Source organism: Cynoglossus semilaevis, chromosome 3, assembly GCF_000523025.1.
Source record: "Cynoglossus semilaevis isolate Cse_v1.0 chromosome 3, Cse_v1.0, whole genome shotgun sequence".
NCBI classification, from domain to species: domain Eukaryota; kingdom Metazoa; phylum Chordata; class Actinopteri; order Pleuronectiformes; family Cynoglossidae; genus Cynoglossus; species Cynoglossus semilaevis.
Window position 1 is genome coordinate 2,601,395 of NC_024309.1, and position 26,752 is coordinate 2,628,146.

The 26,752-nt window shown below is 40.1% G+C and overlaps 1 protein-coding gene across 11 annotated transcripts; it reads right to left on the minus strand.

The window, feature by feature from the left end:
- Nucleotides 1–99: 99 nt before the first annotated feature.
- relch (RAB11 binding and LisH domain, coiled-coil and HEAT repeat containing) lies at nt 100–26,747 on the minus strand. Of its 11 annotated transcripts, none has more exons than XM_025054486.1 (32): nt 26,161–26,747; nt 22,403–22,492; nt 20,125–20,196; nt 19,914–19,969; nt 19,658–19,771; nt 19,293–19,487; nt 18,790–18,884; nt 18,520–18,667; nt 18,284–18,438; nt 17,662–17,737; nt 17,473–17,568; nt 17,098–17,121; nt 13,622–13,734; nt 12,998–13,088; nt 11,943–12,014; nt 11,708–11,848; nt 11,462–11,626; nt 11,193–11,337; nt 10,821–10,977; nt 10,618–10,741; nt 10,290–10,338; nt 9,750–9,829; nt 9,160–9,266; nt 8,927–9,026; nt 7,572–7,654; nt 5,465–5,528; nt 5,234–5,372; nt 5,005–5,121; nt 3,376–3,464; nt 2,966–3,036; nt 2,516–2,624; nt 100–1,287 (listed from the first exon to the last, which is right to left on the minus strand). In XM_025054486.1, exons 1-32 carry the CDS (start codon nt 26,612–26,614, stop codon nt 1,255–1,257), a joined length of 3,624 nt encoding a protein of 1,207 aa, XP_024910254.1. In that variant the 5' UTR covers nt 26,615–26,747; the 3' UTR covers nt 100–1,254. The 11 variants fall into 11 exon arrangements, 10 of the variants coding, with proteins under 10 accessions (XP_024910254.1, XP_024910253.1, XP_024910252.1 ...); XM_025054485.1 differs by lacking the exon at nt 7,572–7,654 and adding an exon at nt 6,835–6,917 and having other exon boundaries at nt 11,193–11,340; XM_025054484.1 differs by having other exon boundaries at nt 11,193–11,340.
- Nucleotides 26,748–26,752: the final 5 nt, after the last annotated feature.

Consider the following 26,752-nt stretch of genomic DNA (forward strand, 5'->3'; position numbering starts at 1 on the left):
TGAACCAGCTTTGTTTTACTGCCGGTCTCACCTGTGGACACAAAGCTGCGCCGCAGATGCTTTGTGTGTGAAATACCTGTACTGTACATACACCCAGTCAGCTCCATCTTTTATTACACCAGGACACCATTGGTTCAAATATACACATCCAGTACCGTCCTTTTGGATTCAGTGTATTCTCTGCATATCCAAAATAAAAAGGAAGAAGAAAATAAATACTTTAGAAAAAAAAAACTTTCAGTAAGACACAGAGACATGATGCTACAGATCAGGAGGGAAATATTATAATCAGTGTTTTTTTTTTTTTTTTCTCTTCTCAGCTTAACATTGCCAAACAGACAAACAGAAAAAAAATCCATCAACAGTAGTGATATTGTTCAGTAAGCCTCGCAACAAATATATTTATAGTATATGTATGTATATATATATATAAACATATATATACACACATATATATAAATATATATATATACACATATATATATAGCGTAAAATAAAGAACAAAAATGATTAAGTGAAGTGCAAATTTCTTTGGAAGTTGGAATAAAGTAAGGTTTTCTTCATTAAGACATAAATAAGTTATCAAGTAAAAAGCTATAAGAATCAAACCAAACACAAACCGATCAGACATTGAGGAAATAAAGGCAATTTTTTTGTTTTACAGTTTCAAGTAGGCCTAACACCTGAGCCGTAACAGAGCCTTTCTGTGGTTCGATCCTTCGTCGGATTTGAGTACACGCAAGTCTCACGCAGCTCTTCGCTCAGAAATCACATTTGTTACTCATAAAATGAAATCCAGCAGGCATTTTGTGTGTCCTAAAGATGAGGAGAAGTTCTCTGAAACTGGAAGAGTTGAACAGAGGAGTTAAGAAGTCCAGAGGCATCTGAAGGAAAAATGATCAAGAATTCAGTGTCTCCCCCTCTCTCAGTGCCTCACCCTATTTTCTGAAATGTCACCCTCAACAACACTGTTTGGATGAAGTCAGACTCCAGCAACGCTTTTACCTGCAACCTTCATGTCCTAGAAATAGTATTAACAACAACACCAGACTCGCCTGGTCCCCGATCATGGACCAGTGCAGTTAAATGAAATGCTTCCGGAGACAGCAGGGAGGGGCCGGGGGGAGTGGGTTGTCAATTTAGTGTAAGGGTCCATCTAAAATTGATCACTTCTTTCTCTGGAAGACATTGGCCAACATGGCACCAGAGGTGGTCAGCTGACCCATCTTGCTTAAGAACTTGGTCTTGGCATCTTCACCCACCAAGGTGGATGCAATAGACATGGACCTGTAGGAACACACATACAGACACACAATAATAGTTAAGCAAGCCCTGATGAAGGAGTGAGTTTTACTGACATACAAAGAAAATGCTAAATCAACAGTTTACAACCAATGTTATTCCTAGAATGATTACTTCCTGTTGGTGAGAGCGGACGATCCTTTACTGTGTCAGAGGTTAGAGGCCGTTTGCCTGATATTTACAGTCTAACGGCTCTGCAACTTCCTCTTTTCAATTATCAGGAATTCAGAGTCATGTGTGAAGGCAGTTACGGGGTAGCAGCAGGTTTTTACTAATTCAACAGATAGACAATTATGTTGTAAAACCAACGTTGACCTGAAGGGCAGTTTAGTTACCAGAGATACTGTTGTCTGGTTAACTTTGTCACAAGGACTCAGGACTAAATATCAAAAATATGGATGGAAAAAAACCATCACGGACTGGACTTATTAACTATAGTGCTAACACATTTTTTGGGGGAAATGGCTATAGCTCAGTAGGTAGTGAAGTTGTCTTACACCCAGAAGTTTATAGCTTTGAACGCAGACTTATATGCCAATCCACTGGCAAAAACCCAAAAGTGTAAAGATTTGAACGGTCAAGAGGAACAGTGAGAGTCAATCCCAGCAGTCATTGGGTCGAGGGTGCAGCACACACCCTGGACTATTAACCTGTCAACCATCACAGTGCCACATCTAGAGTCAACCATTTCAACACTCACATTCATAACTATGGATAATGCATAGCAGAGTGTAAATTGATCCCAACAGGGATTGAACTGGTGACCTTCTTGGCACAGGGCAGAACTACCATGCAGTCTTACACTGTGTGGCCCTCCTTTACCCCTTTTTTTGCTGCAGTCCTCCTGTCAGTGATAAGACTTCGACAGTTTGGCAGTTGAGGTTTTGCAGTTAAGGTGTTAATCAAAAGGCCAAGATGTTTTTCCTTGACCCCAAACAGACACAATTTTGAAATACTGTTGGTCATAACTTGATAAATCTTTTGGTACATCACTATTTGGAGATGGAGACATTCTGAGCTTTTGACGCTCATTTGAGAAACACAAAAACTAGGATTGTTCTAACTGGTTAACTTTGGCAATAATAGTAGTAGTTTATTTTTCTGGTAGTCATTTAAATATTTTTCACAATTTGGTCTTTTATGTTGCTTTAGGAGTGAAGTCATGGATTATAGAAAGTCATAGAGAAATAATAACCTGTGAGCTAATGTTTACCTGCGGCTCAGGGACAGGACACAGCCCAAACTGTACACGTATGCCTCCACACACACACACGTAGGCAGACTGTAGACATGCTTCTTCCATCCGCAGACACACACTTTTTCTTAATGAGTACCAAACACATGTTAATAAGATGGCAGCAGCTCTGAGAACTTCACCAAAACAACTCCTTTTCTTTCCTTCTGTGAAGATGCCCACATAATGACTGTGGTCCCAAAGTGCTGCCCACCCTCCACCCCCGGAGACTGAAAGGGGCCCAGTTCAAAAGCTGCATAGTGACCCCTCCCATCTCCATGTCGTAAGACAACATTTCTCTCTTCTTCCTCACCACTTTTCACAACAGCCACATGAACAACATCACTGGTTATTATCACAACACATCTCGTCCAATTAACAGAACAAACTGCAACATTGTGAATGAGACTCCAGTTGCTTCACTCTCACCCTTGTGCGTCTGCCATCCCCCTGTTTTCCACCTTGATTTCACACTCTTTGATCATGGAGCTGAGAATCACCTGTGGAGAGAGAAGCAGTTTGAACTGTGTTTATTGTTTGCGTGTGTAATTTTCTTGGAAAATAATCTCCAAGCTGTTGTATATGGACCTAACAGACAGGGTCAGCTGATCATTAGTCATCGCGGGGACAATGCTCACATGAGTGTGTGAGATTCAGAGACACAAATACATATGGTGGAGGTGTGTGAGTGAGTGTCTGAGACAGTCAGAAAGAGACGCAGGGTTTGACCATTCGCTGAGTTAGGAGATTAGAGGGGGTGCTATATTTGTCTGTAGAGTTAATGTGAAAACCCCTCGTGTGGGTCAAAAGCAGGGGGCCAGGTCTGTGTGTCTGCTGACCTCGTGCTCTGGAGAGAGCTGCTCCATGTCGACGCGGAGACATCTTAGACCAGGGAGGAAGTGGTTGATCATCACCTCCTCAGAAATGACTGTTCAGGAGGTTAAGGACTGGAAGTTTGGAAAAAAATCACTTGACAAACAGGAATCATACCCTCAAAAATGTGAGTCCATATTTGAGGTTGCCATTAGACAGTAATGGAAAATCCTCCTATCAAACCAACACAAACGTCAACACCAGACGGTATAGTGACAATTCACTGCTACAGAGGATACTGTACTAAGATACTGATGATACAAAATTTTTGGGATTTTAGAAAATATATATTTTTACACTTTTCCAGACTCGACAATCTTTATGGAAATGACTGTAAGAGAAAAATAAATAAATAATTGGTGAATGGCAACATACATATTTATGTGAATTAAATGAGAAAATAAGTACATTTTCTTTTAATAGATGATGATCATTATTATCATTATTAATTATTATTATTAATATTATTGGTATTAATAAAAATTATTGAGAAAGGTGCAGGACTAAGTTAAACACAAATGCTTTTATAAATTTAAACTCACTCCTCAAACATCTATGTTTTCTGTCAGTGGGGACAAAATTAAATTTTCAGCAGAATGCTACGTTTGTCTTTGCTGCTCCTGTATGTGTTCTGTAACCCATCACAGCCTGTGGAACTATAAGTAAACCGACAGCAACTTGAATCTATATTTTTAGAGATGGGAATGTACAATTTCAGAGCTCGTCTCACTGATTACAAGAAGAAAAAAAGAAGCGTACAGAGGGAGGTGCAACCTCTGAGGTCAGGCCTTTACCTCCTGGACACTCGTTCACTGTAAAATAACAGCCTGACAAAGATCCACAGGAATGAAGCCCAGACCAGCTGTCTTCTTTGCATGTGTGTGCTGGAAGTGGGTGGGGTGGGGTTTGATGGAGGGGAAATGGGAGTAAAAAGTGTGAGAAAGGAGGAAAAAGGAAGAGTGGGAAGAATCAGAAAGTGACATTAAAGATGGATGGCAGAGGTAGAACAAACCTGAGCCCAATGCTGGGAACGGTTACTAACCAGAGAGGCTGACGTCTGGTCCATTTTCTCCTCTCACGCTCCTTCTCCCTCTCTCTCATCCTTTCCTTTGCTCCAGCAACCCTATAATTACCTCTACCTCAAAAAGGAGGGAGCTTATTTTCCCTTTCTCCTGCTGCCAAATGACAGATGATCTCTGCCAACACACACACCGAACCACGCACACAAACACCGGGGCCAAGCTCTGCAACAGCACACAGTTACACAGGCACACTCTGGAGAGCATGTGACCAGAGCCGCTCACATTTGAAGAGTTACTGTAACAACCGACCCACTGACTCACTGTGAGGACGGCGGACGGTGAACCTCAGCCAACACTAACACCGACTTCTAGTAAATCCTAAGTTCATACAGTGCTGCACTTATGAAGCTGGGATTTTGCTGACCTCTCTGTGAAACTCCACACACTTCACTCACTGTATCAGTGTATGAAGGGCTCATGAAGAGTGCACTCATGTAAACAGTCAGCCAGTGTGTACAGTATATAGTGATGCTCTTTGACAAAAACTATTGGCCAAGGCTTGAGTAAGGATACAGCAGCAGGACAGTGCACTGTAGGCTTCAAACAGCTGCATGGCAATGTCGATCCTCTTGGTCTCCACTACCTGGTGGTTGTTGGCCAGAGCCAGTTTGTGGAGATGTGGTAGCACGACTGTAAGGAGAAATATACCATGTTGTAAAAAGCACAGGCGGGAAAAAAAAGAAAAGTAGCCTCAGTAATGATATATCACAGCATTGTTTTTTTTTTTTAGCCTTCTACATACAGTCGTCCCTAAAGCGGGGCTCAGCGTTAGGCCCAACTCTTCCAAATGTCCGGATGATCTCCATGTGCAAGGAGTGCTGATCCTGGTACTGAGGGTCCTCCAGGAATGACGCCAACTGCATTTTTACACGCTCCAACAGCTGTGAGTGCAAACAGAAATTTTAAATATGTGTAAAAAAGTTATTTGTGAAATATTAGGTAAAGCAAACATTTGGATAAAGCTCTTTCTCACCTCTTTTTGTGTGACAGTCTCCATGATGGTACCAAAGGCCGGGATGGTGGATATTCTCACCGAGCTAAAATCAGCAGGAGAGGAAGGAAAAAACAAACAAAAGTCTTTCAGATTCAAAGCCTGTGTTATGGCACTTTCAGGTTTCTCACTATTTTAAATTACCATAATCAGAAAAGGTCAAATACCGTGTGCAAAGATTGACTTTCAAACGTCTGAGTGTCCAGATTGTTGGGTTTGAACCACAGTTAAACAAATCTGGAGGTTGTCACTGTTCAACTTTGCTCCAAAGTGATTTACACTGACTGAAACTGTGCACTTATGTGACTAACTGTCCATTACAGTGCCATGACTCGTGCTAATTTAGCAGTGGGTCTGAAACCACGTTGAAGCAGGATGTGTTTATAATGTGACTATGACACGGACTAACCATCGTGATGACAGTGAGGTTTCTAACACTGTAGTATTCAGTATTATAGGATCACGGGCTGCAATTACACCACGTCAGTGTTGTCAATGTTTTGGTAAAGGCTGCCAAGTTTAAACACTGGACTTGATCTATATAAGATATAAAATGAAAAAAATAAAAAAGCATTACATTTTGCATTAAAAAAGAAAAAAATCTACAAAGCTTTCTAAAAACAAGCTTTTAATAACATAAAATTGTTTTAATAATAAATAGTAGCAATCACTTAATTTAATACACATTATAATATATTTAAATACAAGCATGTTTTTGAAGTTTCTATTTTAAAGAGACACTGTGACATACAGGAAGTTGCAGTATAGTACTGTTCTGACTGTTACTCCCTGACATGAATAAAAAATAATAATTCTGACAGTAATTAATGTTATAGTGACATAGTGATAGTATAGTGATAATAGCTCATCAGTGCACTGTCAGTAGGAGCAGGAACAATTTTAGAGATACACCAGTCCTCCTGAAACAAGTGGAATAAATAGTAATTTGTCACTGAGTTAATTTTCATTTTATTGTCTGCTGAGCATGGAAAGCATAATGCTGATTTTGTCAATGACGACAGCAAAATATGTAAATATTCAAAAAGTCTGTTACTCAGAATGAGGACACGAGTGTGCCCATCATCAAGTCTATTTGGATGAACAAAATGATAAAGTGGGCTGCATCCCATCATTGTTTAAGGCAATTCCATTACTGTGACTAATGGTGGATTATAACCAACTGTCCTGTTTGTATAGCACTTCAAAAAGACAAATTAAATGTGACTACTGTTCAAAATGCCCTTTTCTCTCAACAATGTTCAGGTGGTGCTGGTTGTTGAAGCTTCACACCGTCAGGATGCAACCCACAGAATGACAATGTTAATACAGTTTCTTATGCAAAATTGACTCACAATTCAGGCCCACTGCACAGAGTTATGAGGGCCGGAGCCGCCCGGCGATCTACTAATGCTTCACTCATGCCTCGGAGAACCAACTGCAAACCCACCACACAGCAGGATGAGAGAGAGGGAGAGGCAGGGTGGGAGGAGACAGAGACGGGAGGAGGAGAGGAGAGACGAGAGGTAGACAGGAGAGAGGCAAAGAAAGACGTAAAGGTAGAAGGGAGGATTAGAGAGTAGAAGGGAGAGACAAACAGAGTGAAAGGAAAAGATAACCAACCGCTGGCTTTTGGGTCAGTGAGGAGGACGGGCCTGCCTCCACCACGTGGAGAGGGGAGGAAGAGTAGGAGGAAGGAAACGGGTCACAGATGAGCATGCTGGAATTGTGCTGCGCACGCACTCGCGTGGCTGAGGACTGACGAGCAATGCAGACTGATGAGGCAATGAGAGCTGGCGTGGATTTGCGCTGCGTGTTGATGCTGCTGACGTTTGGTGTCAGTTTCAACAGCGGTTGAGCCAACAGACAACCCAGTGACAGCCTGAACCAAAGCAGGAGCAATTTGAAAGATGGAAGTAAAAGAAATCAATGGGAATGTCAATAGTAATACTAGACTACGACTCTTTTGGTATTGAATTTGCTCCTGAATGGTGGAGACTTGTCTGGATGTGATCATTATCAGGCAGCAGAGAGAAGGGGGGGAAGAGAGAGACGCGGCGCGGTTTATGGTCTTGGTTGGCGTTCCACTTACATTTCAGGGTCGGAGGACAGTGTGATGAGAGCCGGCACCACTCTCTGAGCAACCAGCGTCTCATTCACCCCCTTCACCAGCAGCTGATCCGATTTGGACAGAGCCAGCCATGATGTCACAGAAGTGGGCGGGGCATTGGGACAACAGCGAGCAACACCGGCAATAGATAGGTAGAGAAAGAAAGAGAAAGAGAGAGAGAGGAAGAAAGAAAGAAAGAAAGGGAGCAACAAAAAAGACAAAGAAGGGGAATATATAAAAAAAAACATAAAAATAGAAAGAAAGTGATATACAATGACAAAAATCATAGCTGCAAGGCACGGAACAGCACTGCATGTAACAAGCAAGTATGTGTCCTCACACACACACATTCAAATAAAGGTGTCCACACACACAAATGCACACTGCACAAATATTCTTAGAGTATGAAGCATTAAGGTGACGGACCTCTTCACAGACTCCAGGTCAGATTATAATTTCAACTCAGATCTATGGAGAGGTCCAAACTCCAACCCACAATTCTGACAATGTTGTACAATTATACACTATGATATGGAGACAGTGAGGTGACTTGGTGGGAGGCGAATACTTCACAAAAACAGGGGAGAGGGGACATGATTCCATCCTACCACTCCTCCTTCTCCATGTTTAGGTCAGTGTGGGTACAGTTTTACAGCCCGACCTGGAGTTTAACCCCTACATTTGACCTTTTATCTGTGCACAGATCTCAGAAGAACGATCAGGCCCATCGTCACAAACAGGTGAATTTAGAACGTACAGAAAAATGCTAAAAAAAAGGGGTACATTTGAAATAAAATCACAGTTGCTGGCCTTGTACTTTCCGTGAGACGTGGCTGTGATTTAAATAGTAAATTTTGAGGTGCACAGTGAAAGCTCAAATGTAAACAGACCAGATAAAGAACTGGCACCAGGGGCTGAGAAATTACACCATTTTTATCCAACGCAATACCTTTAACAGAGCAGCTAAATAGCAGCAAGAGCAAGCAGTGCTAGCACATGTACAGCACACAGGTAAAACACAGAAACATTACATTGGAATTCACAACTTAAAAATAAACAAGCTGTTTCTTTTAATATGTTGTTACAAGATATAAAGTGTAATGTAAACCCAAAATATAAAAATATAAGACCGTCATTAAAAACTAATAAATATAAATAATAATATTATTATATTATATATATACATATAGATATATAATTTTCTATATATATATATAAAGCAGACCATGCAGTACATATTTACTGTATCAACGTCACCCGTTCTCCTTTCTTGCAAAAACAGCGTTGCAAACAAACCCGAACAAAGGCTTTGTCCAAATGTGTGTTTGTGTGTGTACCTCAAACATCCGTGCTGCTGTACACCGCACCAGTGCAGAGGTATGGACCACGCCATACCACAGAACAGTCAGCAGCAGTTCATGGTACACAGGATTGGCACTGAAACAGAGCAGAGACATGCACTACCCTTTTAGTGGATCCTTTTTGGACTCGTGATTAGTAAGATCAAAATGATTAGGTGCAGCTAAACCTGAAGGTATGTGAAGGAGCATGTTTGTCTCTCATGTCTTACCCAAGCTCTACAAACGAGGCCTTCAGGCTGTCGAGGGGAGCGTGAGACAGTGACAGTGTTGTCATAACGTCTTCTAAGAAACCAACCAACAACTTGCGATCTTCCTCCTACAGAGAAACCAGTGTTCTTGTGTTAATGACATTGTGTGGTCAACAAATGCATTCACACATTGTGCTCCTTACATAAAATTGATGTTTTTGTTACTCTGCAGATCAATAATCATCTTCTATCAACTCCAACATGAGTCACACGCTGCGCTGCTCCAAACATTTCATTTTCTTTTATATCGAGACTCCCACAATCAACTGTGTTTTGCAAGTGCTAAATCTAAAACAAAAACATGTGGTGGGCTGATGTGCGTTGGACCGGATTTTCCCTTGTGACAGAGAACAATAGCCGAAAGTGTGATGTGGTCCACACTCTATATCCAGAGAAATTTATGAAACGATCCCAGGGCGACGCAGTCAGTCAAGTCCATACAGTAAACACAGGAAAACAAACATGTGTTTCCAGAACATGCCGTAACTAAGACACTGTGAGGTGTTGAAGAGAGAAAGAAAGTGTTAAAAAAATGACTTTAGTTCCTGTACCTGGTTGTAGCATGTCAATACTCCAGTGGCATAGATGGGGACTGTTGCTTTGGTGAGAATGCCATTACCAGCTGAAGCATCTGAGAGACAAAAAAGACACAAACATTTTTCTATTATTTAACATCAAGCTATAATAGTGTTTATGCCCATTTGTGTATATATATAAATAATTAGATACACTGAATGATCATGTGTTTTGAAGATACATCGTTTATTTAATTGATTCATTTCAACATAGGCAGTGCCTTGATACCAAATGCATTTAATACGTTTTTCACAACCCCAGACCTATCACTTGGCAAACACTAACAGTAAGGGACCACGTTTTTTTCACAATGAGACCAAGCTACAGCTGGAAAAAAAGGTTTAATTAAAGCAAGGGGGGAACGCCTATAACTGACTCCCAAAACTTGTTTACATCAACACAGTCTGGAGAGCAGCAGCCAACCTCCTCTCAACAGCAGATTAGAAGGTCTCAGACACTAGAGCACATCAGTATGTGTGTGTGTGTGTGTGTGTGAAGGTCAAAGTAATTCTTACCAACATTTTCTTCAGATAACCGCAGAATCTCCTGGAACTGTGGTTTCACCTGAAAATGTCATATGTATATCATTGATTCATGTGTTGGTACCATTGACATTTACTGTACTCTAACCTATACTGACTGTGCTTATCAGCACATGGAATAATTAAACATACAAGAATTAATAACATTGACATATGTTGCACCTGCCCAGAGAATTGCAACAATTAAATTCCCAGTTTTCACAATCTCATCAAGCTTTGCATAAATAATAATAAAAAAAACCCCAAAACAATCTAGAATGAGCTGTTCCAGCCATATGGACACAATTCTCCTGGGTTTTACCTTAGTGTTGGTGAAGATTTTGCCAAAGGTGCGACAGAATCTCCAGAAGAAGCGAGAGAACTCATGGACACAAATAGATGAAGTAACATTGATCCGACCGACAATCTCTATGAGCAGAGGGAGACTGGACACAGAAGGAAAACGCACATTATACTGTGTTCATGGTGAAAACTCGTAACTTGTATGATATTGATGTGTCTTACAGCTGATTGACCACCCATAGGAGACTGTCCCAGCCTGTGGTTCCTTCATGCTCCAGTTGGTGGTCATAAAGTACTAGAAGAGCACTCAGCATCTCCCTGCTGCCAATAATTGTAGCCACATCCTGAAGTGGCGATGCTGGCCGGGGAAACCGTGTAACTGCAAAACAAAGGACGAGAGAACGAAGTCAGGTAATGAGCTACTGGTTCACTTCCTTAAAATTGCAATCAAAACCAAAACTGTATTTTTGTGATTAATTTAACATATTCGTAAACAAGCAAAACAAATGACCTTCTGTGATAGATTAATTCATAAATATGGCAGTTGTTTTGGATATGAGGTTTGCATTATGTTTATTTGTGCTGTTGATTTACCTTCTATTGCAGGTATGTCTCCATTGAGTATGGCTCTGCTGGTGAAGGGAGCATTTTGCAGCACCACAGCAAACAGAGGAGGGATTAGAGACTGCAGGCCCGACAGGAACATGTGTAACTTGTGTTCATCTAAGCCATGGTCTCCCTGCTGAAGAAACGGCGAGCAACGAGGAAAATGGACGAAAAAAAAAAAAAAAAAAAAGAGGGTGAGGCAGTGACGATACATGTATTAATAGTAAAAATTCCTTTAGTCAACATGAGGCACTTACCTTAAGTAGTTTCTCTATACGTGCCAACAAAGAAGGAATAAGTGCAGTGTGCAGCATGCCCAGCTCTGTCGTCCAGGCAGCGAAGGCGGGGATAAAAACCTGGTGAACTGCGCTGACCACTCGCTCTGACGGGTCCGCCAGGGAGAGCAGCATCAGCTCAAAACCCTGCACATGTGAGGGTTTTGAGATTTAAGAGTTTATTTCAAAAATTAATTTTCACACATAAATACCTGGGAAAATGCATACCTGGGAATACTTGTCAGGATCATCGATGTAACCCATGATGATACCCAGACTCTTGACCACAGCTTCCCTGACCATATCAGCCTTATCCTCTGTAAGCATCTGCTGCAACATGGACAAAACCAGGGAGCTACGAATCTCTTTCTGCAGACAGAGGAGGAAAAAGGGACATATTTAATTATCTATAATTTGTTTACCTCTTGCACAGCTCCTTTTATTTCTTGTAACACATTCTCACAGGCAGATATGGCGCTAGGGCTCCACAGGACTCCGCCACGAGCAATCTCCTCTCTGGATATTTGTGGTTAATCTATGCCATGAGAAAGCAAAGAAAAATGTCAAGGAGTTAATGTCCAGAGTAATTGTGAAAAAAAAATTGAAAGAAAAAGAGCAGGAGACAGGAGAGGGGAATGGAAACAACTCAAAAATTCATCAACATGTTGACCCTGTGGAAACCGCCATTTATCTCAATAGGCCGATTCTCAGCCTCCAAACCACCAGCAGCTGTTGTTGTCATGGCGGCGGAGTTGTTTTATCATAAGTGAGTACATGAGGTAAAGTTGTAATGAAAACACATCTGATATCACATTCAATTTAGAGACATGAAGGAAAGACAGAGCTGGTTTCTGAGACACTGTTTTGATCAGGGATTTTAAACAAAGTGAAAACTCAGCAACATCCAGTAAATCTATTAAAGCTAAACTAATGTAGAAGATAATACATGTAAAATACCTAAAAAAAACACTGGGAGAGAGGAAAGTTTACCACAAGGTCACCGTCTCTGTCTGCCCTCAACTGGACTGTCTGATTGTTTGGAGACAAAGGATATTTTTGGTGAAATTCATGTACAGACTTCCTGTATATAAGAACTGAATAATAACAGTTTGTGGTCAAGGTCTAATTGAAGAAAATGGACTGCAGACTGGCCACTGAAGCTCACCTTGATCTGATGTCTGCTCAACCTCATTTAAATTCTCTCATGACCTTAATTTAATTGTGAAATGTCCAACCACTCCCAAAAAGTGACATTTAAATACTTGTATTTGACTTTCTTTGTCTCTTGTCCAACTCTTTTTGAATGTGTTGTAGACATGTTTGACAAATAGAATAAAGTTTGCCAGTAAATACAGTAAAACTTTTCTTCTTTTGCTGCCAAACTGAAATTCTCAAATGAATTACCAAATCACATAACTTCGGGTTTTAGGGCAGTTTTGTAAAAATAAGTTTTGCAAAGGGATTCAAATCCAATGTTATGCATTTGGTGAAAATTAATCCCTTGTGCGTCCACCGTACCTGTTCCCAGCACTGGGGGAGTAGTTCAGCTTCAACTCGAGTTGGACCAACGTGCCTTGCGAATGCAACACAGCCTGTTAGGATCATTTGTCTTAAGGGAGAGATACACAGACAAACACAGACAAATGTTGAAACATGTATTTTCACAATAATTAACTGTTTACAAAATATTCTGATACATGCTCTGCAAGAAGGAGAACCAAGTGAGTCCTGGTCAGGACACTTTAGACTTTAGACTAAGATTTTTTTAAGTGCCAAACTCACAAGAAATCCTTCTAGGAATACATCACCTGCCCATGAGATGACATGGACTCTTTGAGTTGATGGGAAAAATGCCTTCAACTCACTGCTATCATTCAATTGATTATAATTTAGAACAACCTTGTGTGACAGCGTTTCCTGCCTTACTGCATTAACTCCACCCATTGTAGCCTATCACACAATAGTTGTCAGACACCACGGAGGTGAAAAAAAATCTTTCTTGATGATGCTTGTCAAGAATAGGCCATAAGAAACTCCCAAACCAGAGCTGCAGCACTGGGAGAGAGAACTAATTTCTCTGTTTTTGCGTAGTATTTATCAGCCTTCACTAACGAACATGTGTAGACTTCTGGTTTGACCAACCTCTGTTCGTCATCTGGTCTTTTGATTAGGTTAAAAAGGATGTGAAGGAGCTGGTCTCTCTCCTTAGGTTCTGGATGAAGGCAGGCGGTACATAAGATAAGTGGAATTAACTCCTTCAATAAAAAAAAAAAAAAAAGAGAAAGAAGAGGAAGACATGGCATTAGTTTACAATCCTTTAGAAACATGCATAGCTGAGTTACAACACACAGAGGAAACGATGGTTGGCTGCAGTCAAATGGGCCTGGAATTTTATGGCATGGGGACTCAGTAGAGAAGGCAGGAAGTTGATAAGAGTCATGACTAAAAAGTGACACAGTAAAACCAACACAAGTTTGTCAACACCAGTAGAAAACATGCTTACCATCTACACTAGGTCAGTGGAAGAGGTTTTAGCTTTTGATTGAAAAAACAAACAAACAAAAAAAAAAAACACAACTGTACACACATACATGCAAACACTCAAGTGTTCCTGAAACACAGACAGAGGGACAGACAGACAGACATGTCCCTAATGCACATTATCTTTCTCAAACAAGGATTCTATAGTTCAGCCTGAGTTCATGGGCTTTCCATCCTGAGAGCTCAGCTGCCCTTGATACAAGGCCTTCACAGCCCAACTGTGGTCAGCCCCACATTCCTGCCACACACATTCAAATTAGAGAGTGCACACAGAGTTAAAAATACGTTTTTTGGTTTTGTTTTCTCTTTTTTTTCCAGGAAGGTATTATATTTCCTGCCAAGTGCTGGAGGAATGAGTAAAACCTCAGCCTTGGACGGATAGACAGACCTGACAGAGACACTCTGGTAAGAAAAAAAAGCTCTGATGAGTCACTCACTGTGTCCTGGACAAACCATCAAAAGTCAGTGCCACGTAGGAGATTTCTCAACAACTAAACAGCCGTTGTAATTGGTCAAATAAAGACCAAGATTTCGAAGATATAAGTTTATCTGCCGCAGCATTGAAAACATGCAAATATGTATGATAAGTAGATCCAGCCAAATCAAACTGCCACATCCAATAACCCTCTGTCCCAGACTCTTGGAATGCTTCACACATCATCACAGGACACATAACTTAAGTGCACTGACCTGATAAGACAAATAAAAAGATTCATAAAGAGCCAAAGCCCACTCTGACCGTCTTCTATTTCAGTGTGACCTGCTGTGTTTCTGGTGTGAAGGCTCTTTCAGTGGGTTTAAACATCTTAGCAACTTTGAATAAACAGTGTGGGCAGGTAGAGCAGTCAGCATGATGCCCAGAGGCCCGCAGGCCACATGGACTGACATTCCACTGGGAGAGCCTGGTTCCCATGACATCTGCAAATGCCCAGGTATCATTTAGTTCCAGTCCTTCAGACGTGGTACACTTCACATCTTTGCTCCATTTTTTTCAACATAATTAATGGACTGTCCTGAGAATTTAAACTGACTTTCATTATCACTAAGTGATAAATCTTCATCACTTACAGCTTGACTCTCCCACTGTAGCTCTGTGGTGGTGACAGAACATTTAGCCCAGATGACCATGCAATGACTTCTGTTTTCATGAGAGTGACTGAATTATCATAAAAACTATTGTCATGAAAAAACATTCTACAATAATAAAATAATTTCACAATTAAATGGCATTTTACGTATATATTTAAACAAATTAACTTTTTTTCATTTAGGTTGTGATGAAGGATATGTAGCAAAAAGGTTTGGGTTTTTTATTTATCTTACCAGGAATTTACATTTATAATAATAAAATCTACCCTAGAGCATTTAGTAAACCATCAATAATAACCTACCCAATTTAGTAATTAAATATTCAGTTATCCACATATTTGACTAATCTCTGCAGCCCCACAGTGAGAAGGATCACTTTAGACATACTGGGTATTTCCATCAATTTTGTTTGTTCAGTTCAAACATGCACAATGCTGCAGCTTGATTTTTATAACACATATGTTTTGTGTGTGTGTTTTGGTTCTGCAGTTCGTGAAAAGAGGTAAACGTAACAGTTTGGGATTACAAAGAAAATTTGACCTTGGCCATTATTTCTTCCTTTGTCCCTTTGTTGTGATGCAGCAAGACTGTGCAAGACTTAAATTATGAAACAAATAAAATAAAATAAAAAGGACACATGTTTACACACTCTTGCATGTCACATTTTTCTGCTGTGAAACACACCAAGTTTAATGATTCACAGTCGCTGATAATAAAGACAGGTGGCAGGCAGTGTTTCAGGAAAACATTGTCTTGAAACAACCGTTTCAAGTCAAACACCTTTTGTTCTTAAGTGGGTGTCACATTCAAACAATTTAGGGAGTGTCTCCGGGCTTGTGGTTGTTTAAAAGCTTCAGGTTCCATGGTGGAAGTGTGGGCAGCTGTGTGTGCAAGTGTATGCGTGCATGTCCCGTCATGGCTGGTGAACCTAACGGATATGGTGCAAAGTCCGCACGGCTCAGGTAGCCCTCCGAGGCCTCTACAGTACACTCTGCGTGTTTTTATTTTCTCTCATCTCGTCCTGTCAGTTTGTTTGTCCTGATTTTGCACAGAGATTAAGTTACTCACGACTGTTGGTACTTGATTAAATCCCCATAACCATGGTGATATGCAAAGCGGCCTGGTGGAGACCTAATCCAAACAGACTCACCTCTGGTGTCATGTTTCCACACTCTGTGTGCACACATAACATGTCTTTGGACATAAACACACACAGACATATCAGTCGTTGTGTGTAGACAACACATCTGTGCAGGTGTTTGTATCATAATAACAGGATGTCGGTGCATATCTATTTCAAAATCTGCCAACTCAGACTTACTGAAAATGTACAGTATGTTACCTTACATCAAGGCACATAATTATCTTATGCTGTGTGTGAGTGTTTACAGGGCTAATTATCAGGGTTCTTTGTGCTAATTGCAAACTAAATCAAGTGACCTCTGACTATTGTTGCAATCCGAAAGTATCAGCTAAACAACAATGTATATACATATTTATAAAACACTGTTAAGTGTCTGGCATCAAGCATTGGGCAAGGAAAGTTGAAAATAACTCAACAGTCTTGATATTTTTAGTTGGATTTTTTAGACCAGTGCAGCATTTAAGCTTATGAATTTTAGGAAACTGATGATGTTTCAAATTAAGCAGACGAGAAAACAATTACATAAAAAAATGAAACATAAATTGTGGGTTTAAGGGAAAAAAAGGAAATGACACAAGTTTGGCTTTGACTGTACACCCTGGGCTGTCGATGTGTGTAGTCTTACATTTGGGCTATAAATCTTTATAATATTATTCTTAACAAAAAAACTTAATTGAATAAAAAAAAAATTACATGAAGAATGACATTTTTGCCAATCAACAAAAAAGAACTGTCAAGTCAGACCCCAAGTTATAGCAGTTGTAGCCAATAGGAAAAGGGGATGGGGTCACACTGGTCTGGAGGTCATGTTGGAACCATGCAGATGGGTGCGTGAAAGACTCACCTGGCAAAGATGTGTAACCATTCTCTAGAAGAGAGGCATGCACGAGATTGAGAGAATGAGTGAGATGAAGAGAGGAGAATAAAAATAAAAACCAGTGATGTCCATGAAAGACAAACACAAGTGGAGACAAAAGACATGAAACTGAAGCTGGCAGAAAAACAAAACAAAAAAAACAATATCAAGGTGTAGGGTGAAAATCCCAGTCAACAGACACAATACAGATGGATATTTTAGGACAAAACTAGTTAAACATTCATTTATTTTACAGACTTTTAGTTGTGATGCTACCACAGAAGAAACCCTCAATGATGGCAAAAATTGAAAAAGACACAGAGAGAACAAATAGCTCAAGATGAACAGCAGAAGAGTGGTTACCTCTCGTTTTGCAAGGAGGACATTGGGGACAATGTGTGGGAGACAGCGGCCCAGCATCAGCATCACGCTCTCCTCACTGTCTGCTATACGAGACACCTGTACATACAAAAAGACACTCAGGTTCTCATGAATGTGTACTTTTATGATTTGTATGAGTAAGTAAGTGAATGAGTGAGTGAGTTCACTGACCTCTGCTCCCAGCCGGCTGTCAGGGCACATTCTGCAGAAGGACAGCAGGGTTTGCTGAAAGACTGGGGATAACTTCCTGTGTCAGCACAACCACAGGGAGGAAAAATTAGTTACTACTTTTGAAAGGAGCTAATCTGCTCTTAAATTCAGTGAGTTGGTTCTTACTTCTTTACCAAGCTTATTATTAAAGTCAAAACAGGAAGAAAATTGACAAAAATATAAATGAACTAGGCATTTAACAAACATACAAAAATGTTTGTAATTGTACAAAAGGTTCTGCCTTGACCAGAATATCTTTTAATAATCATTGTGAGACTTAGAGTATATTAGTTTAAAAGTTCTAAGAAAATCCTGATGATTTATTGAAAAAGCCATGTTTTGTGTCTTCAGGCCATAACTGTATATGTAGGAGGGCAGCATTTCATTTTATCCATTACCTTTGTCGGCTGTGGCGACATTGCTTGTTGGGTGCTGCTACCTAGTGGTAGCATTTAGATACTACGCTCTTTTACACGGCTGCAGTTTTTTAGAATTGTTCAAATGTTCGATTGCTTTAATACGACTTTCTTCTTTTTTTATTAAGTCATTAACTTAACCTAAGCATTCTTTTTTTTTCACACACCTGTTTGGTTTGTCAAACTGAACAGGGGGCCGATTCTTTTTTTCACTGTGCGTCTGCGGACAGGACTGTGACGTGTTTTGATGGGGAGGGTTCACCTCGCACTTGGAATCTGAATCCCCCCGAATGTCGAGATAGTGGCTGCTGTCTGTCGAAGGCTGAGGGTGAGGGTACGTTAGTCAGTGTCTCACATGTATACAAACTGAATTTTTTCTTTTGTTTTAATTTTTTTAACATACCATTGAGAGAGGGTTTGTGGAGAAAGTAGTGGTGGTGTTGCTAGTAATGGTGGTGGAGGAGGAGAGGGGATTAGGGGCATTCTGGGATCCCAGGTCCAGAGTGGTCAGAGGTGGGGAGATGACAGATCTCTTTAGTGTCTGGATCTCACTGTGTTGGGAAGAAAATAGTAAAACAGAAAAAGAGAAGGAAAAAAGCCCCAAAGGAAACTAAATTTATTTGAATTTCTACATAACTGGGTAATGTTGTGTTGATGATGCATGAAAACAAACCTCTGTAGCTTCTTGATCTGCTCAGCGAAGCTCTGCTTCTCAGTGTTGAGGAGGCTGATCTGATACTCCAGCTCCTGCACCACCTCTGTCTGTTTCTATATGGATTAAACATCAGTGTCAGTGTCATTCCAACTCTTCATCAGTGGTGATCCATTCACAAGAATTTAAGGATCACCAGAGGAAAGAAAAATATTCCACAAATAGTACTTTAAAAAGGCTGCAATTATGTGTTTTTCATGATCATACAGTAATTATGATGACTAATTATCACACAATATTACAGTTCATTGGCGGTCATTATAGTAGCTTTATAGACAGTCATTTAAATGTGATTATTCACTGCACTTGAACTTAGGAAGATTTTGTTTTTTTGGCACTGTTTAAACCAAATTCTAACTAAAATTTGTAAATTTTAATATTAATGTAGAAGCACTGTGTTCAGTCTCTGGTCCAGTCATAAATGTCATTCCTGTGAATGAGTTACATCTATGCACAGTGGTTACCTGACTGTAAAGGCTGGGCTTCTTTGGTGACTGCTGAGCGGTGCAGTTTCCTGGAAGATCAGCAAAATCCACCGCAACAGAAACATCTACTGTGCTGCGTGGTGATGACAGGGGGGTGCCACAACTCCTGTAGAGCTGTAGTAGGTCAGGTGGCTTAGGGATGTTGAGGCCGACATCATCCCACAACTCAAAGTCCTGGGAGAGAAAGAAATTAAATAGGTAAACTGCAAAAGAAAGCAGCAGAATTATGAAAAATGAAAAAGGGCTTTCACAGTTTATAGGTTAACTGCAAGAATTTATTTGAGGTTTTATTTACATTCTGTAGTTCATATGATCAAGAAGCAAAACTAAACAAAAACCTTTACCTGGTCGTCATTTTCATCAGAGAAGGTGATGGATGAAAGTTTGTAATCGTTTTTTAATAAATATTCATTCACAAGGAAGTTTAAGGCTCTCTTCTCCAGTGGGCGGATAGGCTCCTGAGGGGGAGAGAACAAAAAATCAAACCTTAATTATGTATTGTTTTAGCCAGGCCATTTCAGCCTCACTGTGATTAAAATTTAACCAAAGTCTAAGAAAACGAATGACATTTTTGGAATACAGTGCTGTGAAGTTCCCTACCTGGATTTCAGGACTAGTCTTGAAGTTTTTCCTCTCCTGTGAGGGCACTTCACTCTCTGGGGAAAAAAAACAGGAAAATGTTGGATGACATAATAAAAAAGTAAACACAGGCTGTGCATTATTTAGAAAAGGAATACACTGTAACAAACAGAAAGACAGCTGTAACTAAAGAGGCTTCAGGATCGAAAAGAAGTTAAAATTACTGCCACACCTGCTGCCTGAGTCAAGTTGGCGCGCAGAGCCTGAATGGTCTCCTTTGCTTTCCGTAGCTCAAACTCCAGCACTGGACAGGAAGTGACAACATACACACACACAGGAATAAAACAAAAGAACAAAAAAGGGGATGCATGCAAATCATGGGTCTAAGCAACACATGCAGCAGAGGATCATGGTGAAGGCGGCTAGATGACTGTGGGACAAGAGTGTGGAAAATCCCAATCGTGGAATTTCATTTGAAAAAAGAATAAAGCTACTGTAGCCGATGTGAAGCTACTGAAAAGCAGCGGTAGTGCTATAATCTTGGAGCTGTCTGACACAGGATTTCTTCCAGACAAATTTAGAGTTCACATAAAAAATTGGTTTCAAGCCACTCAAACAAAATTGATCAGCAGATTAATGCTGAGAGTTTAGGCCACAAAACTGAAACAACAGAGTCTCAAAATGTTGCATCAGCTGGAGAATTTGAAACTTTAGGACTCTTGTCTCAATATGAAGGGAAGAGAACAAACTAAAATGTGCTGTTTCTAAAATCTTCACAAATTAGAAGCAGCAGACAAATGGCGAGAAGTCTTTATATCTATAAAGGCCTTTGACAAACGTAGGACATACAAGATCTTGTACAGGAAAGTTAGAAGAAAAACAAAAAGAAAAACACACACGCAAATGTAAAAAGTAATGGAGCTGGAAATATGTTGCATAGCTGTGCACTGATTTTCCTTTCACTCCCAATCTAAGATTTCCTTAATCTTTGGTTTAAAAATATAGTTTATCATTAAGATTGAGTTTTCCTCACATTGTATTCTGTTCTTAGTGCACAGGATGCAACACAACAACATGAACAACCAACAACTAAATAACGGGTAGAAAAAAAAGAGAGAGGAAAAAAAAAGCTAGTCTGGATGGAGTGACTTGTCCAGTTTTGTTTTTCACTGGGGTTTGATCAACGTCAGGAGAAAGCCAGAAAACCCAGAGTCAGACAGCTGGGGCAGACAATTTCACAAAAACAATAATAAATTAAACCATGGAGGGCAGATGAGAGTCAGAGTGGGTAAAGAGAGGAGAAAGGAAGAGGGAAGTGCCAATTCAAAATAAACGGCACCGGGGTAGTGTCATAATAAAAAAATAAAAATAAAAATATATATTTACAGTGATTTTAAAATGATGCTAAAACAAGAAAACCAACATCTCTGCTGCATGGTTTTAGTCTGCAGGATTTTGTATCAGGTATCAGTTAATCATCAACTGAAAAAGCCAACGCCAAGAGCAAACTGTGTCATTGGTTACATGTGAAGTGCACTGACCTTCACATTTTTCTACCGTAAAGTTAGTATACAGTGGAAAAAATACTTTCTGCAAATGCAGTACAAACTGCAGTGTGGTAATGCACCTGCCCTTACAGTCTGAGGTAGTCGTAGGTAAAGTCACTGCTGGGAAATATTATATATACAGTATATATATATATACACAGTATATATATATATATATATATTTTTTATATTCGAAACAGGAACTGAAAAAAGTACATTTTACAAGTTTGCAAGTGTAATTGTACTCCAGTCATTGAGTTTGCCTTGTATGATCAAGAGATGGCGCTTCCCTCACAAAAACACCACCCACCGTCATTCTCACGTTTTATAGAACTTAAATTTGAACAGGGCTACCTACTGGAGATAAGATGCTCCTTTTGTGCACTGTGTACTGCTACTTTTGCAGCCTCACTTGTACACTTAGATATATGGAATTTTTTTTTTATTTTTTTTTGTTTAGAATCAAAGGATCCGGTGAATTACCAAACAACAGATGCAGTGGTTCATTTTCTCTGGAGCTGCCGCAGCTGATGATAAAACCTTATTTTGGGAGTACGTGTCACCAGTGTAAGAAACAAGTGTTAATGCATTCAATTAAAATCATAAAATGGTGTGTCACGACAAATCCAAAGTAAGGTGTTGCATAAAGATGATTCTCAAACACTGCTGAATCTGAACCAAGACCAAAAATACAGAGTGACTCAACAGTGTGATATCTGCAGAGACTCTACGACAAATTTCGGAGATACCTTAGTAATTACACCTCCAATATGGGCAAAACTACTGCTGTTCAGTAAATACTCTGACAACAGTCTATTATAGATGACTGCAGCACCAGAGCAGTGCAACTGAACCTGTAGGTGTTTCTCATATTCATATGGAAGTGTAGCATTTATGGTCCCTCTTTCTTCCATCTTTGGTTCCTCAAAAGTACTGCAGCCTCGACTACAAAGGCTTTCTTACCTGCCACCCGTTCGTCTGACTCCCTGTTACCATCGTCTGAGTAACGGGCAAAGTCCAGGGAGTCTAAGGTGCTGATGCTGCCTGCTCGATCTGGAAAATACAAAGACACAGGAGTTAAAGGGCAAGGAAACCACTAGATGACAAATCGACTGGAAAAAAACATGACATATGGTATACAGGACACATATTTCATCATGACAACATCCTGCTCAACACCGAGGAAACCCAAGGATACAGAGTGAGGCTGCAGCAAATTCACAAATGACCAAACATCCCTGTGATGCTTAAACAGTGCCCAAGGGGATTTAAGTCACACCATTTTGTGAATTATTTTGTATACTGAGTACTACAACTTTGATCCTTCACTAAGCTTTGTTTTGTTTTTCCTACTGCAATACATGATGCAATACAAAAGTGAGGTTGCACTCTTTATACATATCAGTGGATACCTAAAGAGTCTGGTGCAAAGTAGTAGACCTTGAAAAAAATGGAGGAGTGGATCAACAGGTCACAATAAGAGTCCTCCATATTTATAGATTTTCTTTGTGTTTGATTAAAATAGTAGAGTGATGCCTGTTCAACTTTCCGAACTTAAGTTATCAGTTGTATTTTACACTTATTTAGTTCCAGTGAGTATTGAAGTAAGCTTGGTGTATTTAGACGTGATCCTAAAGCTTCTATACACACATCAGTCCTGCGACTAAACAGATACAGTGTCCTACAGCCTTTATGGAACTGTGGTACTGTTGTTATCCTAGTGTCAGGTCATCCTGTTTCTTGATCTGAGATGATTTTTTCCTTATGAGTGAATGTGTTTACCCACAGTCGGTTGCAATCTTGTTGGAAAATCAGTAGAAAGACAACAACTTAATAAATGTGTGTGGGTGTGTAAGGAAAACAAAAGAACACAAACCTGTTATTCCACAGTGGGCAGGGTCACGCACACATTATTTAGTATATTTAGGACTAATTTGACTATCACCAAAGCTGTGTAACATGTTGGGGGGTGAAGGAGGATTTACTGTTTTCCATCACCTCTCTGTTGTATTCTTTCTGTTTTCAAGCCTTATGTTGTGTACAGTGATAAAGGTGCAGTTACTTATTTGAGATTATTTTCCTCATTAGTTGCTTACCTTTATTAAGGTTGGCAAGCTGTATGATAAGAATTATTGTACAATTACAAATTTATAGTTTTGACTAAATTTTCAAACACTGTTATTTAAACAATGTGAAACTCTTGCATCAATAAACCGTTCACATCCACACACAGAGGCTGGAATTTGCAGGAGCCCAGAGTATTAATTCGGCATAGTACAGTTACTGATAAGCAGAGGTCAGAGCTTGACCAGAACAACAGGGAACATTTGCAAAACTCCGATGATATCATTCAGCAATGCCTCACACAAAGCTAACCCCTGCTGTGGACAGAGGGCCTGGTGGAGAGACATCATAACAACATTATAAAATCTTCTGAAACTTATTTGGCCACTTTGACATTTCATGTAAAATACATTCCAGCCACGGCAGCCTCCTGTTAACAGTGTGTATCATATGACAATATCATGGCATGCCAAGCCTGAAGGGCTCCTCGTCATGTGAGCAAATACTTGCTCAACTGTCCAAAATGTTGTGGTGGGAGCCTTCATGCATCCTTGCAGCAAATTAGACAAGTGGTGAGAGATGCTTTAAAGGGCTTTGTTGCTTAGAGCAACGGCTGCAAGTATAATACAGCCTGTAAACACTGTAATTACACATACAATGGCCAAAGATAATTAGTCGTTCAAGGCTTAAAAAGTCACACATATAATGTCGACTCATGATCTTGTTTACATCATTGGAGGCTCAGAGAATAGTCTCTTATTTCTCTGTGAAATTCCATTGATTCCATTGATGATTTTATTTTTTTTAGAATCATAATTGTGTAAAATCTTGTACAGTCATGGTTGAGTTCAGACGTGCTACAATTGTCAGCAGTGTGAAGCACTTATTTTTTTCTAAACAAAAGATTATGAGAGCTGTTCAAGTGTATCTTGTGTCAAAAGAGATTCACAACCTTTAATAAATAGAGATCATTCCAATGATCACATGAGCCTGTGATAAAAGATCAAAGGTCAGGCATTGGGTTCTTGAGTTCATTGCTTCCAATTTTATCTGTGCCAAGATTGTTTTAATATTTAGATTTATTTCTATTCTTATAATGGTTTCATTTAAGCAAATTTTACAACTTGAGTTCTCAAGTAAAAAACAGTCGGTTGACTGGCTATGTTTTCCTAAAGTTAGCCCAAGGCCATTTATCCACTCTCATGACTAACAGCATTCTCCAGTTAGATCAGGTTATTGTTAATTGATACATTAGCTAAAAAAGAACAGGGAAAACATCTGGTTTAAATCAACAGGGATCAACAGATTGTTTCTGCTTATGTTTATTTGGCGAATCCAAGATGTCAAAATACTAGTTCTGTTCTGTGTGTCTCTGTGTAACATGTCAGAGAAGATGAGTGTCGTCAAAATGTGGGTCAGTTCCTTTCCTTTATCTCCTGAAACGCAGTTATTAGTGTTATTTAAACATGCAAGATATCATCACTGCTGTTGAGAAGACCAAGAATAATTTTAATCTCCATAGGCAATCACCTAAAACTAGTGTTGGTATTAGAGTACATCATAGTCCAGAGTGCAGAGCTACAACTGGCTCCAGCCCCACCCTAAACACTTGACTAGATTAAGCAGCAGTAAAAAAATGGATAGATACTGTAATAGTAATTGTCAGTGTACCGTGCCTGTGCTTTGCTCCAAAGACTTTACAGGATTTTAAAACATCCTGTACTATCTCTTAAATGTCCATGTTGAAGTGTCCTTGTAGTAATATTCGGAACATTTTGAGGAAAAAAAAGCATGGTCTACCATCTTGACAATGGGGCTTGGTTTGCAACTAGAAGAGCTCAGGGTTTTTTTTAGATCTGTCTCCTCTTACCTATTCAAAGTGCCTACTTTGACTACCATTAACATTACCATTAGAAGCTACCATGAAAATCAGAAAGTTCAGTTTTAAAGTAGATTTTGATTTAAAAAAATAAATGTAGGTTATGACATTTTATTTTAGCTTGTTAATGCATTAGCACCATTGTGAAATGAGCCTCTTTGACATGTGTTTGCACTCTTGAGTGCTTCCTCTAGTGTGACTTTTTGAATGTTGCCATAGTAACCATTTACATGCCACGCCTGATTATAGGCGTAGAATGTACTTTTTCATAAAATAACTTCAGCAGTCTTTAAAACCTTAAGATTTTTTGTACACACAATAATCATTTAGACTTTTTGTGCACACAAACTTCACTTCTGTGCTGTAGAATTGAAGTCTAAAGTCTAAACTGATGAAAACAATGCATTGCCCCTGTTTACTTTTCTGTTATTGATCCTGACCGGTGACTAAGGTGAAGTCTAAGGAAGACAGGGTTGAATTACAGTACGGTGAACACGACAGGCCTGTCACGTAATCACTAACCATCCTAACAAGTCACCTATATGCTGATAATCCACATAAAGTCTAAGTGCGTTAATGTTATTTTCAGTTTTGCCAAGATGTGGTAATAAAGATGACCCACAAAAGATGCTCACCGGCTACTAGCAGGTGCAGCAAGCTGATAGTCCACGATCGATTGGTTCTCACAAGCCAATGTATTGGGCTAATGCTAGCTAGCAGTTTAAAGGTAGGGCTATGGGACTTGACAGATAACGTTTTGTCTACAGCAGAGACTTACTCAGCGGTCCACCGGGTCCAATGACTTGGTCTTTGGCAGGCGGAGTGCCGCTCTGTCGCTCGAAGTTGCCAGGGTTAGAGAAATAATCCCTCAGCCTCGGTAGCTCCCTGCCTGCTTCCAGCAGTTCGGTGTGTAACTCCAGGGCCGTAAGAATGTATTGGTCCCGTAAGAGCTGAGCAGCAATAACATCTACTGACACCCTTGTCTCGGTGCCGCCCGCCATCACCGAGGTCGCCGCAGCCGGAAACTGGATGCCCTCGCCGCTGGGACTCGTTCGGTTGCCTGACAACAGAAGTGTCGGAGGTTCGCCGTCTGCAGAAGGGGAGAAAGAGTTCCCTGGCGGCGGCCCTGGCGCTCCCTCGCTTGGGCTTCTTTCTGTGTCAACAGTTTCGTTTGGACGCCGCTCAGCCTCCTCATCAGAGTCGCTCACATTAAACGGGTTGACGGACGCCATTTTTGCCAGATACGGATTTTTCCAATAACCCAAAACCAGCCTGGTCAATCGGAACCGATTCTTTCTAAATGGATACAAGGCTTGCTATGGTTTTGGTAGGCAGCTTTGACAGGAGAGAATGGAAAGAGGTGATTGGCC

Coding starts and splice junctions, on each gene's coding strand:
- relch (XM_025054485.1), bottom strand. CDS start 26,614: ATGGCGTCCGTCAACCCGTTTAATGTGAGCGACTCTGATGAGGAGGCT. Junction 19,488..19,657: donor CTGATGAAAATGACGACCAG/GTAAAGGTTTTT, acceptor TTTCTCTCCCAG/GACTTTGAGTTGTGGGATGA. Junction 10,339..10,617: donor AAATCTTCACCAACACTAAG/GTAAAACCCAGG, acceptor TGACATTTTCAG/GTGAAACCACAGTTCCAGGA.